The sequence below is a fragment of the Cervus canadensis genome, chromosome 27, assembly GCF_019320065.1.
Source record: "Cervus canadensis isolate Bull #8, Minnesota chromosome 27, ASM1932006v1, whole genome shotgun sequence".
NCBI classification, from domain to species: domain Eukaryota; kingdom Metazoa; phylum Chordata; class Mammalia; order Artiodactyla; family Cervidae; genus Cervus; species Cervus canadensis.
The window spans coordinates 40,945,327-40,964,283 of record NC_057412.1 but is presented as its reverse complement, the minus strand read 5'-3'; the positions used below and the strand labels follow the sequence as shown (position 1 = coordinate 40,964,283).

Here is an 18,957-nt window from a genome sequence, read left to right as displayed (position 1 = left end):
TCTCCTTCCCTTGGTTATGGCATGTCAAGCATGGGATACCTATGAAGCGGTCTGGCAAAAGCTCAGGCATTGGACTGGTTTTTTGGAAGAGTAGAGATAAAATACAAACAAAAGTGAGGGAGGATGGTCTTCCTCCACCCCTTCTTTGGTGAAGGTTCCATAAAATTATAATCATTGGTGTTTAATTTATTGCTCATTGCAGGGCCTAGAGGCAGAAAGCTCCAAACTATGAACTTAGACCTGAACTGGAAGTTTCTCCTCTGAGAACTCACTTGTGTTCTCTCTGTGCAGAAACTGCAGGGATGGATGTTTTCGGCTCTCTCATAAAGACTGGTAGTATATTTACACTTACAGTTTTCAAAATTCCAGCCTTAATCTCTTTCATGCTAATTATCCTAGAGTTCCTGCTCCAGGCTAGGTACCAGCAATGCCATTTTCATGCAACTGCAGTTGACAGCTTACTGTTTTGAAATAAAAATTTGCCAAAATCATAGAAACTTGCTGGGCTAGGGGGGAAAAACCTAAGATATAAGACACACATGGGGCAGAATGCCATGATCATCTGGGGACCACAGTGTGTGAGCATTTCATAAGCCAGAAATGTACTAGGGTCTATTGCATTGGTCAAGATAAACCTTTAAGCACCCACATCGGCTTTTTGTTATTATTATTCTTCTTTTCATTATTTTTCTTCCTTCCTTCCTTTCTCTCTTTTCTTGCTGTTATTTGCAGTATTCAGGACCATTGTGGCATGCAGGATCTTCAGCTGCAGCATGTGAACTCCTAGTTGTGACACGTGGGATCTAGTAACCTGACCAGGGATCAAACCCAGGTCCTGGGCATTGGGAGCATGGCATCTTAGCCACTGGGCCACCAAAGAAGTCCCCAGCTCTTTTCAGCCCTTACGTTAAAAAAAAGCAATATATCTAGCTCTTTGACCTAAAGAATCCACTCACCTCCCTCTTTAGTGTCATGTGAAAAGACCAGACTGAGGTGACTTTCGAGATTTGTCAGTGCTTCTGGAATGGGAGGGAGCGTTGCATTGTAATTGCCCATGTCTCACCTCCAGCTATCTGCTAGATTGCCTCTCTTCCTTCATATTCAGGTTAACCGTCACAGACTCCTGCGGTGCCCCTTCTTTTCTATCACAGCACAGACTGGCCTTTCTGACTAATATGTACTAAATTAGCTTTGATTTTGTCTGAGAGCCTCTAGATTCATAAAATATGCCAGCTGGAAACTGACTCATCCAATTCAATCCCCAAACTTCAGAGAGTTATGGAAACTATGAAAACCCTACAGGCTGGTGACTGGTAAAGCTAGAATGGGACCGGATTTCTGACTCTCCACTGGGGGCTACTTAGTCTGCCGACGAGGGAGGGGCACTGACTATTCACCCATTTAGTCCATAACAGGCTTCTCCTTGTTTTAACCCTTCAGGTATTTCAGCAGAGGGGATCGTGTGGTGGCCATACAGAGCCATGCAATGATTTTTTTTTCTCTGTGGATAACAGTCTAACTCTCCTTTCCTAGATTTTCATGGCTTTTTACCATGCGCCCTTCTGTAACCATGGAGCAGCCCTTTCCTCTTCTCTAAGCGAGTGCCCCACAGGATGACTTCCGGCTTGCTTTTCCCAAAGGAGAACACAGGTGCTAGAGAAAGCGATGTCTCATGAAAAGGAATTTTGGTGTCACACAGCTTCTTCTTCATATCATAAAGGTGGGGTACAGCTGAATAACAAAAACAAATATCTAAGGTGTTTGAACCGAGGTCCATGCATTCATTTATTTCTCAAGGTAGCAAGAAGATAAAACAAGTGAAATTACATCTATAATGAGTTACAAATGATAGTAAGCCCAGGAACCTTGATCATATATATCTATAAGGCAAATAAAACAAATATTTTTCAGAATGTGGGCATCACACTGTAGCTAACCTGAGGAGAGCCACTCCAGGCCCCCAGTACCGTGACACCAAGAATCATTCTCAACCAATTGTTTTCCAAACAAAAGGTGAAAAGGCAAAACTGTGATTAATAATAATAGAAGAAGAAAAATTTCATCCAGAAAGACTGGATGCCCGTCAAAGTCACATCTCTTCTTCTGATTCTTGTTCTCGTCCAGCATTTTTCAGGAGTCCAACTTCTGAGGGGCAGAACCTCGTGAATCGAGATTTAACCAACCTGAAGAGAATGAAAATCATCTCGTATTATGCTGTTTAAAATTAAACCCCCAAATTATCTGTATCTATAATGCAACAAACTCCAAATTATCTGTGCAAAGGGAAGAGGTACCCCCCAAAAGAAAATCACTTTTATTTGTCTTTGGAGCTACCTGCGAACATTTTGTGGATTAAAGCTGCATATAAGCAAACAGACACAATAAAGCTCTAACATGTAACATGATTGTTTGCATCATATTCAAAATGCATAACGTTAATAATTTCTAAAACCACCAAGAGAATCTCTGGACTGAAGTTAGCCCAGACCAAAGAGCTCAGCTGTGTGTTAAAGAAGCCCTAAGAAGGAAGCACACAAAGGCATCTCCTCCCCCACGTCAAGCCCCATGTCAAAAGTCTAGGTTCTACTGCAGCGCTTACTGCATCTTCAGAGAGCTGCTTCTGTGCTGGCCCCAAGCTGCTCTATTGCATGTGATGGTCCTTGATGCATTCAGAAGTTGAAAGAAGTGACCTCTATGCTTCTAACTATTTTCATAGATTAAGAGACTCTGTAGGTGGGGTCGGGAAATTATCATTTTGGCATTGGAAGATATGAAACTTCTTGGTGGCACAAACTCAGCAGGCTCTTGACCTCTCTGATGTAAGAAAAACTAGGCAAAGCTTTTCCTGTGCAGGATGATTGTGAAGACATCTCGCTGTGACTATGTCAATAAAACATAGCTAACTTTCAGAAACACACAACATGGAAACAAACTGATAAATAAAATCATTCTCATTTTTTGAAAAACTGTCACTAGCCTATCTGTATCTACACAGATAGATACAGATCTATCTATCTATTTTCTGCCTTTCTTCTCCCAGGGAAGGTCTGGCCCACCCCTCACAATATACCTAGTTTTTACTTGTGCGCTGGATCTCACTAGAGTATGAACTTCCTAAGAACGGAGACTTCATCTTATTTACTGCCCTAACTCTTGTCAGAGTCTAGAACGATGTCTGGTACACAGTGCCTCACCACTTACTTAATGATTTAGTGGGCTTGTGGAACAATCTCCCAGGAGCTTATATCACTCATCTTGTTGCTGTTTGTTCAGTCACTCAGTCGTGTCAGACTCTTTGGGACCCCATGCACTACAGCACGCCAAGCTTCCCTGTCCTTCACTGTCTCCAGAGTTTGCTCAAACTCAGTCCATTAAGTCGATGATGCCATCCAGCCAGCTCATCCTCTGTCACCTGCTTCTCCTCCTGCCCTCAATCTTTCCCAGCATCAAGGTCTTTTCCAATGAGCTGGCTCTTTGCATCAGGTGGCCACCAGAGGTAATTCTTCAGTCACTTGCAACTCACCACTAATTCCTCCAACACACAACTGAGCAATATCAGTAACATCTATTGACTTATCAGGAGCCAAGAAAAACTACTCAAAATCATTTGCCTTGACAATTAACCAACCACTGACCTTGCTCCCAATGTCCTCAACTCTCCAAGGCACGATTCTCATGAGCGGCTAATGCTTCTAACTAAGACGACAACGGGGACAGTGTGTCCTTTTTATTTTTTTGTTTTTTTTCTTCAATTATTTTTATTAGTTGGAGGCTAATTACTTCGCAACATTGCAGTGGGTTTTGTCATACATTGACATGAATCAGCCATGGAGTTTAAACCCACACAATCAACTCCATATTGCAAAACCTGAATATGTGCTAAATGAAAGGAATTAATTTGTTACTTCATTCGTTAAGACTTATTCCTGATGACTCCTAGAAAATAAAACAAAGAACTGTCTACTTATTACCAACTAATTGTTAACACAGAATCTAAGGACTCCTCCTGCTCCCCACATCTGCTCTCTGAGTTTTTCTGTTGCTGTTGTTGTTCAGTTATAAGTCGTATCCAACTCTGCGACTCCATGGACTACTGCACGCCAGGCTCCCCTGTCCTTCACCATCTCGGGGAGTCTGCTCAAGCTCATACCCATTGAGTTGGTGATGCCATCCAATCATCTCATTCTCTGTCACCCCCTTCTCCTCCTGCGCTTAATCTTTCCCAGCATCAGAGTCTTTTCCAATGAGTCGGCTCTTCATATCAAGTGGCCAATGTATTGGGGTTCAGCTTCAGCATCAGTCCTTCCAATGAATATTCAGGACTGATTTCCTTTAGGATGGACTGGTTTGATCTCCTTGCTGTCCAAGGGACTCTCAAGAGTCTTCAGCACCACAGTTCGAAAGCATCAATTCTACGGCATTCAGCTTCCTTTATGGACCAACTCTCACATCCATACATGACTACTGCAAAAACCATAGCTTTGATTATACAGATCTTTGTTGGCAAAGTAATGTCTCTGCTTTTTAATACACTGTCTAGGTTGGTCATAGCTTTTCTTCCAAGGAGCGAGCATCTTTTAATCTCATAGCTATAGTCACCATCCACAGTGATTTTGGAACCCAAGAAAGTAAAATCTGTCACTTTTTCCATTTTTTCCCCATCTATTTGCCATGAAGTGATGGGACCAGATGCCATGACCTTAGGCTTTTGAATGTTAAGTTTTAAGCCAGCTTTTTTGCTCTCCTCTTTAACCTTCATCAAAAGGCTCTTCAGTTCCTCTTCACTTTCTGCCATTAGGGTGGTATCAGATTGAGGGATAGAGTAATAAAAGGAAGTGCAAATAATTGTTAGTTCCTGGAATCATGCGAGTCCAGGGAATTAAGGTCAGGGTGTGTCTGGGCTTTTGCTCCCACATGGCCTCTTCAGTTAATATAAGAGCAGAGCTGAGACTCTAGGAATACTTCCAGAGTCGATCTGGAAATCAAACTTTCAAAAGGCAAACTACATCTGATATGAATTTGGTCATTTCTATTTTGTTCTTTAATAAGGCTCACAAGAGTCGTCTCCTTGAAGACCAACCTGAAAATGGGTAATATTTCTCCGTCCACCCAGAGGGGCTTTTGAAATAGTTCTGTACCATGGTAGTGTTATATATGAAATACAATAAAGATTTCATAAAGATAGGTCTGTCCTATGAGCTGTCATGAGGAGAACAGCAGGCATGGGACTAGATGAGGCAACCCTGAATTCATTATTCCAGAAAGCTGAAAAGCATGGCTTCATTTTTCAGAGATTTTGGAGGTAGGAGTTTCATAACCCAGTTTTGTTTCCATGGTGATCTTTGGGTTCTGTCAAGTAAATTCTGATAGAATGTCCTTAAAACCCATCAGCTGTGACTGAGTTACAATCCAGTTCACAGTCAAACCATGATGAACAGATTTTCAAAACTCATCATGACTACAGGAACTACATATGACCTCACTGAAAGTATTTATTCTTCATGATATTCTTTAAGCTACTGCTTAATGTTACATAAAAATATATTAGAACACAAGTTCTTGGCCTTATATTTCAAGAGCAATATGAGAGTGAAACTTAAAAGCATATAAAACATGATTTCCAAACAAGTGAACACTATTTGAGTAGTCCTGAAACAGATCTGTTAAAACAGAAATAAGTGTCTATTGAGTACCTATATAATTTTGACAGTATGATGAGAGCTGTGAGAGATATGAAAAAGGTCTTTTCCTGCAGGTGAACAATCTAGTTAGCAGATAAGACTAACGTGAGCTAATAGTAAATATCACAAGCTAGATCACAACTGTTAAAATGTGTATTAGAGATTAAAGTACTGTAAAACTCATGAAGGGAGACAAGCAAAGACTAAAACAATCACAGAAGTTTTTGCAAGAGAGATGAGCATTTAATTGGGATATGACAGGTAGAGGTAACTATGTGGTCAATAAGTCAAAGGTTCTGGGTAAGGAGAGGCAATTGAAATAGTAAACATGGAGTTTCTGGTTTCTAGAAAACTATAGGTGGATAAGAGATTCATTAGTGGTCTGAAGGTTTTTGAAACAGGAAGAGACAATAGTCTTCTTTTGGCTCTGGATGGGAGCTGACATGGGGTAGAGAGACTGCTTGAACGCCGGCTTTATTCTTGGAGGCTGCCCAGCCCCTAAGGAGAGGAGGCCCAGAAGTCAGCCTAAAACAACAGAGGAAGAAGTCAAGTTTCACTCAGTGACAGAGTGAGCCTTAACCACCAGCGCATACACACGCTTTGAGGGAACCGAATAGGACTGACAGAAACCACTCAACGAGAAGGTAGAATTTCCCAGCACCCACGGCACTTGGACCTCTGTACTATGCTGTGCTTAGCTGCTCAGTCGTATCTGACTTTTTGCGACCCCATGGACTGTAGCCCGCCAGGCCCCTCTGCCCATGGGGATTCTCCCGGCAAGAATATTGGAGTGGGTTGCCATGCCCTCCTCTAGGGGATCTTCCTAACCCAGGGATCGAACCCATGTCTCCCACATTGCAGGTGGATTATTTATCGTGTTAGCCACCAAGGAAACTTAGACCTCAAGTAGGAGGTAACTACAGATCAAGGTAGGCTGACCCAAAATATACGAGAGACAGAATGGGAGCTAGACCAGGAAAAGACTTCCTCACCCAGAGACACAGCACCAAACTCTTTAGCAGTGAAGCTCAAAGAAGCATGGAGCAGGAGAGATAACCTGGGTAAATGTCTAGAGAAAGGACTAGAAAGCTAGTTCAGGCAGAGTCTGAGACCCTTCTGGTCTAGAATAAACTACTGTAATTTAGGGATTTAGAGAACATGCTAGATGTGTACTATACAAGACAGTATCACTGTGCATAACATGTCCGCCTGCAATGCAAGAGACCTGGGTTCGATCCCTGGGTTGGGAAGATCCCCTGGAGAAGGGTATGGCAACCCACTCCAGTGTTCTTGCCTGGAGATTCCCCCATGGACAGAGGAGCCTGGTGGGCCACAATCCATGGGGTTGCAAAGAGTTGAACAGGGCTGAGCGACTAAGCATAGCACAGGCACATGTCAAGCGCTTAATAATCACAAACAGCTCATGTCTATATGATGACCATAGATATAGAACAATCTTCAATCAATGCTAAAGTCTGAAGGATTGGAGCCTACATGATTAATAGTTGGAATCGGCCAGGCCAACTGTGGCTTGGCATTAGATACCATGGTAATAGAAATAATAAGAAACCATACTCGCTTCTTTCATTCCTACAATCCTTCAAGTTTCACTTTAATTCTCAATTGTGAGGAGGCCTCCTCTGTGTTTCAATAGCGCTTTATTCTTACACTAGTTCCATTTATCATACTATATTTAAACTGTCTCTCTCTCCCCCTAGGGCCTATACCTTATACACTTTTTGATACAGAAGAACAAGGAGAACAAGAACAAGAGGAATAATAAAAAGAACAAGAGTGAGAGGGGGAGGTGGTTCAAGATAGCAGCCTAGGAAGGTCCTGAATTCACCTCCTCCCATGGACACAGCAAATCTACAGCTACATAAAGAACAATTCCTTATTTAAAAAAAAAAAAAAAGACCTGAAAACTAGCCAAAGAGCTCCTGTACAAAAAAGGACAAGGTCCACAATGAGATGGGTAAAAGAGGCAGAGACATGGTTCCACCAAAGACCCCACCCCCAGTGTGAAGACTCACCATCAAAGAGATCTCACAGACACAGAGCTACTTCCCGAGGAGCAAGAGTTTGTGCCCTATATCAGGCACCCCAACCCTTGAGACTTGCATTGATGAGATGAGCCCCAAAACATCTGGCTTTGAAAGACCACCAGGGCTGATGTCAAGAAGAACCAAAGGGATGTAAGGAATGGAGATTCCGCTCTTAAAGGGCTTACATGCAGACTCACCCACCTGGCCATACAACATAAAAGCCACAGTTTGAAAAGTGTCTAGACAATACATGAATGGAATTCATTTCCTAACCTTAGAGCATCTACTAGCAAGGAAGAAATCTGTTAGGATTATCTCCAGGAATGGAAGAACTAGCAGCCACCATATTTGCACTCTTTTTCTAACTTGCTAGTACCCGTGTTAGAAATCAAAGGAGAAATTAAAAAATACCCAGAGAAAAGGGTAAATGGAAATACAACATACCAAAATCTAGACACTAAGGCAGTTCTAAGACGGAAGTTTATTTATAACAATACAGGTCTATCTCAAGAAATAAGAAAAATTTCAAATAAACATCCTAAATTTTACATCTAAGAGAACTAGAAAAAAAGAACAAAGAAAGCCCAAAGTTATTATGAAGAAGGAAATAATAAAGATCAGAGCAGAAATAAATGAAATAGAGACTAAAAAAGCAATAGAAAAGATCAATGAAACAAACCACTGGTTCTTTGAAAAGATAAAATTGACAAACTTTTAGCCTTACTCCCTAAGGAAAAAAGAGAAGGTTTAAATAAATAAAATCAGAAATATAAGAGGAGAAATTGCAACTGATACCAAAAAAAGGTACAAAGGATTAAGAAAGTATTATGAACTATTAAACACCAACAGATTGAATAACCTGGAGGTAACAGTGTCAGACTTTATTTTTTGGGGGCTCCAAAATCACTGCAGATGATGACTGCAGCCATGAAATTAAAAGACGCTTACTCCTTGGAAGGGAAGTGATGACCAACCTAGACAGCATATTAAAAAGCAGAGACATTACTTTGCCAACAAAGGTCCGTCTGGTCAAGGCTATGGTTTTTCCAGTGGTCATGTATGGATGTGAGAGTTGGACTGTGAAGAAAGCTGAGCACTGAAAAATGGATACTTTTGAACTGTGGCATTGGAGAAGACTCTTGAGATTCCCTTGGACTGCAAGGAGATCCAACCAGTCCATCCTAAAGGAGATCAGTCCTGGGTGTTCATTGGAAGGACTGATGCTGAAGCTGAAACTCCAGTACTTTGGCCACCTCATGTGAAGAGCTGACTCACTGGAAAAGACCCTGATGCTGGGAGGGATTGAAGGCAGGAGGAGAAGGGGACGACAGAGGATGAGATGGCTGGATGGCATCACCGACTCGATGGGCATGAGTTTGAGTAAACTCCGGGAGTTGGTGATGGACAGGGAGGCCTGGCGTGCTGTGATTCATGGGGTTGCAAAGAGTCGGACATGACTGAGCGACTGAACTGAATTGAACTGAATGAATAAATTCCTCGGAGCATACATCTTCCAAGACTGAATCATCATGAAGTAAAATATCTGAATAGATCAGTTACTAGGAAAAAGACTGAAACAGTAATCTCAAACAAAAAACTCTCAATGAAGAAAAGTCCAAGACCAGGTGGTTTCACTGGTAAACAGTAGAAATATTAAAAAAAAGATTTAAATACCTATCCTTCTCAAACTCTTTCAAAAAATGTAAGAGAAGAGAATGCTCCCAAACCCATTTCACAAGGCCAACATTACCCTGATGCCAAAATCACACAAAGATATCACACAGGAAAATGAAATTATAGGCTAATATCACTGATGAACATAGGTGCTAAAATCTTCAACAAAATATTAGCAAACTGAATTTAAGAATTCACTAAAAGGATCATGTACCCTGATCAAGTGGGATTTATTCCAAGGATGCAAGGATGGTTCAACATCCACCAATCAGTAATATGATATATCACATTAACAAAAATAATAATTAAAATCATATGATTATCTTAATAGATGCATTTATGATTAAAAAAAAACTCTCAACAGGTGGGTATAAAGAGAACATACCTTAACCTAATAAAGGCCATATATGACATGCTCACAGGTAACATCATACTCAGTGATGAAATCATGAAGGTTTTTTTCCTTTAAATCAGGACGAAGACAATGATGTTTACTCTCGCCACTTTTAGTCAAAATAGCATTGTAACTCAGAGCATTTAGGCAAGGGGGAAAAAGCATCCAAATTGAAAAGGAAGAAGTAAAAGTGTTACTATTTGCAAATGACATGATACTATATATATATATATATATATATATATATATATATATATATATATATACACACACACACATATATATATAAAACTTCCCTTGTAGTTCGGTTGGTAAAGAATCTGCCTGCAATGCAGGAGACCTGAGTTCAATTCCTGGGCGGGAAGATCCCCTGGAGAAGGAAATGGCAACCCACTCCAGTATTCTTGCCTAGAGAATCCCCATGGACAGAGGAACCTGACAGGCTACAGTCCATGGAGTCACAAGAGTTGGACACGACTTAGCGACTAAACCACTATATATCTATATGTAAAACCCTAAACACTTTACCAGAAAAAAAAGTTAGAACCAATAAATTCAGGGTTGAACCAATAAATAAGTTGCAGGGTAAAAAATTAATATATGCAAACTCATATTTTTATACACTAACAATGAACTATCAGAAAGAAAAATTAAGAAAAAAATCCCATTTAAAATGGCATCAAAAAGAATAAAATACACGCAAACAAATTTAACTAAGGAGCTGAAAGATCCACACACTGAAAACTATAAGACACTGATGAAAGTAACTGAAGAAGACACAAATAAGTGGAAAGATATTCCATGCTTATGGATTGGAAGAATATCATTAAAATGTCCATATTACCCAAAACAATCTACAGATTCAGTGCAATCCCTACCAAATTACCAAAGGTATTTTTCATAGAAATAGAACCAACAGTCCTAAAATTTGTATGGAATCATAAAAGATCCTGAATAGCCTAAGCACTCTTGCAAAGGAGAACAAGGCTGGAGGCATCATGCTTTCTGATTTCAGACTATACTACGAAGCTGTAAAATCAAAACAGTATGATATTGGCATAAAAAGATCAATGGCACAGAATAGACAGCCTAAAAATAAACCCATACATAATATGGGCAGTCAATTTACAATAAAGAAGGCACAAATATAAAGGAGGGAAAGGCCAGTCTCTCCAAAAATAGTGCTGGGAAAACTGGATGAAGTAAGTAAAGTCGCTCAGTCGTGTCCGACTCTTTGCGACTCCACGGACTGTAGCCTACCAGGCTCCTCCCGTGGGATTTTCCAGGCAAGGGTACTGGAGTGGGTTGCCATTTCCTTCTCCAGGGAAAATTGGATAGCCACATGCAAAAGAATAAAACTGGACCACTATCTTACATCATACACAAAAATTAGCTCAACTGAGATATTTATATAAGTTTATATTTATAATATTTTATACTTATATGTATGTAATAGAATATTACTCAGCCATAAAAAAGAATGGACTGGACCTTAATGGTATTATGCTAAGTGAAATAAGGCATAGAGGAAGAAAAATACCATATGATTTTAGTTATCTGTGAGATCTGAAAAACAAATGAACAAACAAAACACACGGATACAGGGAACAGACTGGTGGTTGCCAGAATGTGGAGAGGTGGGCATAAATAGATGCAGGGTGTCAGGAGGTACAAACTTCCCAGTTATAAAATAAATAAGTCTTACAGTTTTCAAACTATAGGTCTTTTGTCTCCCTAAGTAGGTTTATTCCTAAGTATTTTATTCTTCTTAATGAGATGGTAAATGGGGTTGTTTCTTGAATTTCTCTTTCTGATCTTTCATTGTTAGTGTATAGAAATGCAACAGATTTATGTGTACTAATTTTGTGACCTTCAACTTGACCAAATTCATTGATGAGCTCCAGCAGTTTTCTTTAGGATTTTCTGTGTATAGCATCTTTAGGATTTTCTGTGTATAGCATCATGTCAGCTGCAAACAATGACAGTTTCATGTCTTCTTTTTCCGATTTGGATTCTGTTTGTTTTTCTTCTCTGATTGCCATAGCTAGGACTCCCAAAACTATGTTGAATAGAAGTGGCAAGAGTGGACATCCTTGTCTTGTTCCTGATCTTAGAGGAAATGCCTTTACCCTTTCACTGTTGAGTATAATGTTAGCTGTAGGTTTGTCATATATGACCTTTGAGGTATATACTCAAATTATGTTGAGGTTTGTCCACTATGTAGAGAGTCCAAGAGAACTCTCTATGTCCACTTTCTGAAGAGTTTTTTTTTTTAATCATAAATAGGTGTTGAATTCTGTCAAAAGATTTTTCTGCATCTTGAAATGATCATGTCACCTCACACCAGTCAGAATGGCCATCATCAAAAAAATCCACAAAAAATAAATGCTGGATAGGGTGTTGAGAGAAGGGAACCCTCCTACACTCTCAGTGGGAATGTGAATTGGTGCAGCCACTATGGAGAAGAGTATGAAGGTTCCTTAAGAAGCTAAAAATAGAGCTACCATATGATTCTACAATCCCACTCCTGGGCATATACCCAAAGAAAAACATGGTCCAGAAGGATACATGTACCTCAATGTTCATTGCAGCACTATTTACAACGACCAAGACATTTAGGAAGCAACCTAAATGCCCACAGACAGAAGAATGGATTAAAAAGTTGTGGTACATATATATAAAGGAATATTACTCAACCATGCAAAAGAATGAAATAAGGCCTTGTGCAGCAACATGAATGAACCTAGAGATTGTCATACTGAGTGAAGTAAGTCAGAGAAAGCAATATCATATGATATTGCTTATACATGGAATCCAAAAAGAAATGATACAAAAGAACTAATTTACAAAAGAGACACAGACTCACAGACTTAGAGAAGGAACTTACGGTTATGGGGGGAGGAATGGGGGATATTTAGAGAGTTTGGGTTGACATGTACACACTATTATATTTAAAATGGATAACCAACAAAGACCTACTACATAGCACAGGGAACTCTGCTAAATTTTCTATAACAACCTAATGGGGAAATGAATTTGAAAAAGAATAGATACATGTATATGTAGAAGTGAATCACCTTGTTGTGGACCTGAGACTCACACCACCTTGTTCACCAACTGTACTCCAATATAAAATGAAAAGTTAAAACGTGAAAATAAAAGAAATGTCATGGGAACGTTATATATAGCATGGTGACTATAACCAATAATACTGTGTTGTAGATTTGCAAGTTGCTAAGAAAGGAAATCTTGAAAGTTCTCATCACAAGAAAAAAAGCGTTTGTAAATGTGTATTGAGACAAAGGGCGTAACGAGCCTGACTGTGTGGCCAGTTTGCAACGTACATACAAGGTGGATCCTTATGTTGAGCATCTGAACCTGGTATAATGTTGTGTGCCAACTGTGCTGTATTTAGCTGCTCAATCGTGTTCAGCTCTTGGAACCCCGTGGACTGTAGCCCACCAGGCTCCTCTGTCCATGGGGATTCTCCAGGCAAGAATACTGGAGTGGGTTGCCATGCCCTCCTCCAGGGGATCCTCCCCATCCAGGGGTCGAACCCAGGTCTCCCACACTGCAGGCGGATTCTTTACCATCTAAGCCACCAGGGAATCCCCAAGAAATACTGGAGGGGGTGGTCTATGCCTTCTCCAGGGGATCTTCCTGACCTAGGAATCGAACCAGGGTCTCCTGCATTGAAGGTGGATTCTTTCCCAGCTGAGCTACCAGGGAAGCCCCATGTCAACTGTACTTCAATTTAAAAAGAAATCTATCACAGGAACCAGAAAAAAGAACAAACACAAGTAAAAGAAGAATCTTCGTTGAGTTCTTATTATGTTGTAGGCAGTTTAAATACATGATTTTCATTTAGGTCTCCATTTTTTAAAGAACAAAACTGATATTTAAGGTGATTAAATAATTTACCCCAAGTCATATAGCTGACAAGCAGCAGAGCTAGAATATGGGTTCTTAGCAATCTGTATGTTGCTCCTCATTCATCATGGAACATTGTATCAAAGTCCTTGTAAAAACATGGATTATTTACCTGAATCTTACTGCTAGAAGTATTGCAGTGAATGTCGAATCAATCAGATACTCAAACTTAACGGGAGACATACATGTTTGTCAAGAATGACCACAAGCTTGGGAAATTCCTTAACTGAGGTATGCATGGGCAAATAGAGGGGGCTTACTGCAGGTATGGGGAGGACCATGTGGAAAAGAAAACAGCATGTGCAAAGACATGGAGGCAGAGAATAGAGTGTTGAAGGGTGACGCATAGGTTAGGAGCACAGCAGAGGCACTTTTCAGCTATTTCAACTTTGCCGGGAGCCAACATACGAGACCCTACCCATGACAAGGCCGTAAGGGAGAAAACCTGACGGGCAAGGCGGATCAGGTTTTCAGGGGTTTCGAAAAGGTCAGCTCATGAGATCCCACCCATGACAAGGTCACGAGGAGAAAGCCTGACAGGCAAGGCAGATCAGGTTTTCAGGGATTTCGAAAAGCTGCCCCCGGCGCTCACCTTAAAGATGATATCTGTCTTTCTGATGCCTGCCTCAAAGGACTACTCCCTAATTTCTCTGACACAGGCAGGAAGGCCTTCCTTGATCTCTTCCCAAATAAGAATCAATTTAGAACTTTAATCAATAAGTTTCCCAGGTGGTGGTATTTTATGAGATTATTCAGGGTGAAAGGAGTCTTTTAATTTAAACTCCTTTGCTGGTAGTTTGTTAGCCAAATGCATTTATGCCCTTGGTACTAATATGCATGATTGCTTATAATATCCTAATCATAAAATAGCATAAAGAACCTGATTATATAAAAGCCCTAATAGATATAGAGCCCTTTTAAGGGGTAAAGGAGTCCTATTAGAAAACATAAGAAAAATTATTCTATAGGTGTTTATTGGGTTGTGATTTGCTTGCTGTGTTTTTGCTTGCTGTATTTTTGCCTTTAATGTGCTAAGGTTGTGTTATAAAAACCATTGTTAATATAGTTAAAGATCTAGATAAATAAGAACTTAGCCCTAGTGTGGTAACAATGAGATGGTTGTTAACTGTCAGTCAGGAGTGCTAGGCAGAAGCTGCCTCACCAAAGTCGCAGAGTCAGTATGGGGTAAACTTCTTAGATAAATGCAACTGACAACTTTTGCAGAAAGATTAATTTTTGTATTAACAAGAATATAATTCTACTCTGTACTATTTCCCTATGACACTGTTACCTTTCAGTTAAGGTCACCATAAAAATGGAAAATAGGTTTACAATCACCTGACCTGCATAAAATGTTAATAGCCCCAAGGCCAGAAGATCATGTGCTAAGAATTACTATAGAATTAGAAAGCAAAAAAAATCCTGCTTTTCCTAAAAATCAAAATGATGTAATGCTAATCCTGTGTAATCATGAGTAAGCATCTTGTACCTTGAAAACGTTCTGTGAAAGGGTATAAAACCGATTGTCAAAAAGTAAAACACAGACTTGACCCTATCAAGGCTAGTCTCACGTGTCTTCTCTCTCTCTCGCCGACGCCGTTCATCCTGAGGGTACCCCCTGGATCCTGCCAAGGCTGGACCCCGGCACAACTTTAAACCAGCATTTATTCTTTTTACTGGAAATGTCTGTGCTTATAGATAATTTTCTGCTATATTACCCTGTTTAGTGGAATGATAAGGAGTGAAATACCTCTTTGAACTTAAATTTCAGTACTGTTGAGTCTTGATGATCATATACCAAAAAACAGAACTTCCACAAACAAAAAGCACTAACTTACCAGGTGACAAAGGCATAAATTGCTCCAACGATGACAATGGCTGTTGCATAATGCCAACAAAAGCATATGGAGAGAAACATAATGTTGTCATGATCCTTTAAATCCCATGCAGGACCTCCGCTGGGAGGATAAAGGACAAACCCAATCTGTAATTTAAAACAAGAGCACACAGTAAGAAGTACCAGCCATATTCCCAAAGATGGTGCAGTTCAAAATGTTTCATTTCAAGATTAATGGCAACATAACTCCCATTACCTGAGATTCTACAGATAAGAAACTCTACCTCTTTTACTAAAATGGACAATACTAGTTAACACTTTTGGAAAAGGGTTAAGGATATTTATAGATCAATTTTCAAAATATGAATAGTAATCACCTCTGGAGATTGGTGGACTTTCAGAGAATATGTTAGGATTCTAAGTTGCTCAGCTTCACTAAATTATTTCAAAATCAGAGTCTTGAAAACAGGTTTTAAAATAAACAAAGCCCATGGGTAACATTATATTCATATTGAAAGCTTGTCTCCTAAGATCAGGAACAAGACAAGGGTTTCTTATTTTACCAATTCTACTTAACACTGTACTAGAAATTCTAGCCAGTGCAATTAGTCAAGAAAAATTGATACAGCACATCCACATTGTAAAAGAGGTAAAACTACCTATATTCACAAATGATATGGTCTTATATACATATAACTATAAAGAATCCACCAAAAAACCTATCAGAGCTAATAAATAAATTTAGCACACTTGCAGGATACAAAATCAACACACAAAAGATGCAATGAACAATCCAGAAAAATTAAGTTAGGAAAACAATTCCACTAATAATAGCATTGAAAAGAATAAAATACTTAGGAATAAATTTAAGCAAGGAGGCTCAAGATTTGTACCTTGCAAACTACAAAACATTGTTGAAAGAGATCAAAGAAGATCTAAATAAACAGAGTATAGCCAGGGGTCACAAGAGAAGGACACAATTTAGCAAATAAGCCACCATTACACCATACATAAAAATAAACTCAAAATGAATCAAAAACCTATATATAAGAACTAAACTCATAACTCTTAGAAGAAAACACGAGGAAAAAGCTTCATGTCCTGGGATTTGGTACTGATTTCTTAGACATGACACCAAGACACATCAAAATTTAAAACTTACGTTCATCAAAGGACAGTATCAAGAAAATGAAAAGACAACCCTTAGCATAGGAGGAAATTTTGGAAATCATATATCTGATAAGGAATTGATATCTAGAATATATTAAGAATTCCTAAATCTCAACAAAAAGCCAAACAAAATTTTAATGGGCAAAGGACTTGAAGACTCATTTCCCCCAAAGAAGGTGTTTAAATCCTTAATAAGCTCAGGAAAAAATTATAAACATCATTAGTTATTAGAGAAATTCAAATCAAAACCACTACGAAATATCACTTCACACCCCCTAGAATGGTATTAATTATAGTAAGTAACAAGTGTCAGTAAGGATATGGAGAAATTGGAATCCTTACACGTTGCTATTGAGAATGTAAAATGATACATGTATGCATGCTCAGTCTTGTCTGACTGGTTGTGACCCCATGGACTGTAGCCCTCCAGGCTCCTCTCTCCATGGAAGAAGACTGGAATGGGTTGCCATTTCCTGCTCCAGAGGATCTTTCCAATCCAGGGAGCAAACCCATGTCTCTTGTATCTCCTGCACTGCCTGGCAGATTCTTTACCACTGTACTACCTGGGAAGCCCATAAAATGATGCAGCCATGTGGAAAACAATTTGACAGTTCCTCAAAAAGTTAAATGGAGAATATCATTCCAGATACTGTATTTACCCAAAATAACTGAAAACAGGTATCCAAACATCTACACAAATGTTCAAAGCAGCATCATTCACAAGGGCCACAGTTGAAAACATTCCAATTGTCCATCAACTGATAATGAATAAGCAAAATGTGGTATTTCCATACCACAGAATATTATTCAGCCATAAAAATGACATTAATTTATAATGCAACATGGATGAACCTTGAAAACATTACATTAGAGAAAGGTAATATATTGTATGGTTCTGTTTGTATGAAGTAACCAGGATAGGTAAACCATAGAGAAACAAAGCGCATTAGTGGTAACCAGGGACTGGAAGGAAAGAAGGGGAATGACTGGTTAATGGATCTGGAGTTTCCTTTCTGGGTGATGAAAATATTTTAGAACTAAACAGAGGTGAGAGTTGCACAAAACTGTGAATGTACTAAATGTTGCTGAATTATACACTTTAAAAAGCATAAAATGTTGCTAGAGGGGAGAGGGTTCCGGGGATGAGAGAATTGGTGAGGGAGATTAAGAGGTACAAATTTCCAATCACAGAACAAATGAGTTCCAAGTATGAAATGTACACTGTTGGAAATAGAGTCAACAATTTTGTAATATCTTTGTATAGTGGCAGATACTAGATCCAGATACTACACAGATATTAGATCTGAGGGATCATGTTGAAATGTATAGAAATATCAAATCACTATGTTGCACATGAGGAACTAACATGGTGGTCTAGGTCAGTTACACTTCAGAAACAAACTCATAGAAAAAGTGATCAGATTTGTGGTTGCCAGAGGTGGGAGGTGGGGGAAGGGGAACTGGATGAAGGCAGTCAATGGGTACAAACTTCCAGTTATAAGATAAACATCACTCATTATTAGAGAAATGCAAATCAAAACCACAATGAGGTACCATTACACGCCAGTCAGGATGGCTGCTATCCAAAAGTCTACAAGCAATAAATGCTGGAGAGGGTGTGGAGAAAAGGGAACCCTCTTACACTGTCGGGTGGGAATGCAAACTAGTACAGCCGCTATGGAAAACAGTGTGGAGATTTCTTAAAAAACTGGAAATAGAACTGCCATATGACCCAGCAATCCCACTTCTGGGCATACACACTGAGGAAACCAGATCTGAAAGAGACACGTGCACCCCAATGTTCATCGCAGCACTGTTTACAATAGCCAGGACATGGAAGCAACCTAGATGCCCATCAGCAGATGAATGGATAAGGAAGCTGTGGTACATATACACCATGGAATATTACTCAGCCATTAAAAAGAATTCATTTGAACCAGTCCTAATGAGATGGATGAAGCTGGAGCCCATTATACAGAGTGAAGTAAGCCAGAAAGATAAAGAACATTACAGCATACTAACACATATATATGGAATTTAGAAAGATGGTAACGATAACCCTATATGCAAAACAGAAAAAGAGACACAGAAATACAGAACAGAATTTTGAACTCTGTGGGAGAATGTGAGGGTGGGATATTTCAAAAGAACAGCATGTATACTATCTATGGTGAAACAGATCCCCAGCCCAGGTGGGATGCATGAGACAAGTGCTCGGGCCTGGTG

General features: G+C 39.5%; 1 protein-coding gene across 3 annotated transcripts in view; it reads right to left on the bottom strand.

Moving 5' to 3' along the window:
• Window positions 1-1,753: 1,753 nt before the first annotated feature.
• Window positions 1,754-18,957, bottom strand: part of LOC122428734 (transmembrane protein 45A-like) — a 96,530-nt gene continuing 79,326 nt past the window's right edge. Inside the window, exons 4-5 of one of the 3 annotated variants that reach the window (XM_043448818.1) lie at window positions 15,563-15,708; window positions 1,754-2,183 (exon numbers count right to left, since the gene is read on the bottom strand). In XM_043448818.1, the coding sequence (XP_043304753.1) occupies window positions 2,090-2,183; window positions 15,563-15,708 (240 nt within the window). In that variant the 3' untranslated portion in view covers window positions 1,754-2,089. Of the gene's footprint in view, window positions 2,184-5,913; window positions 6,207-15,562; window positions 15,709-18,957 lie in introns of those variants that run through there. The other 2 variants (XM_043448820.1, XM_043448819.1) reach the window with 2 other exon arrangements.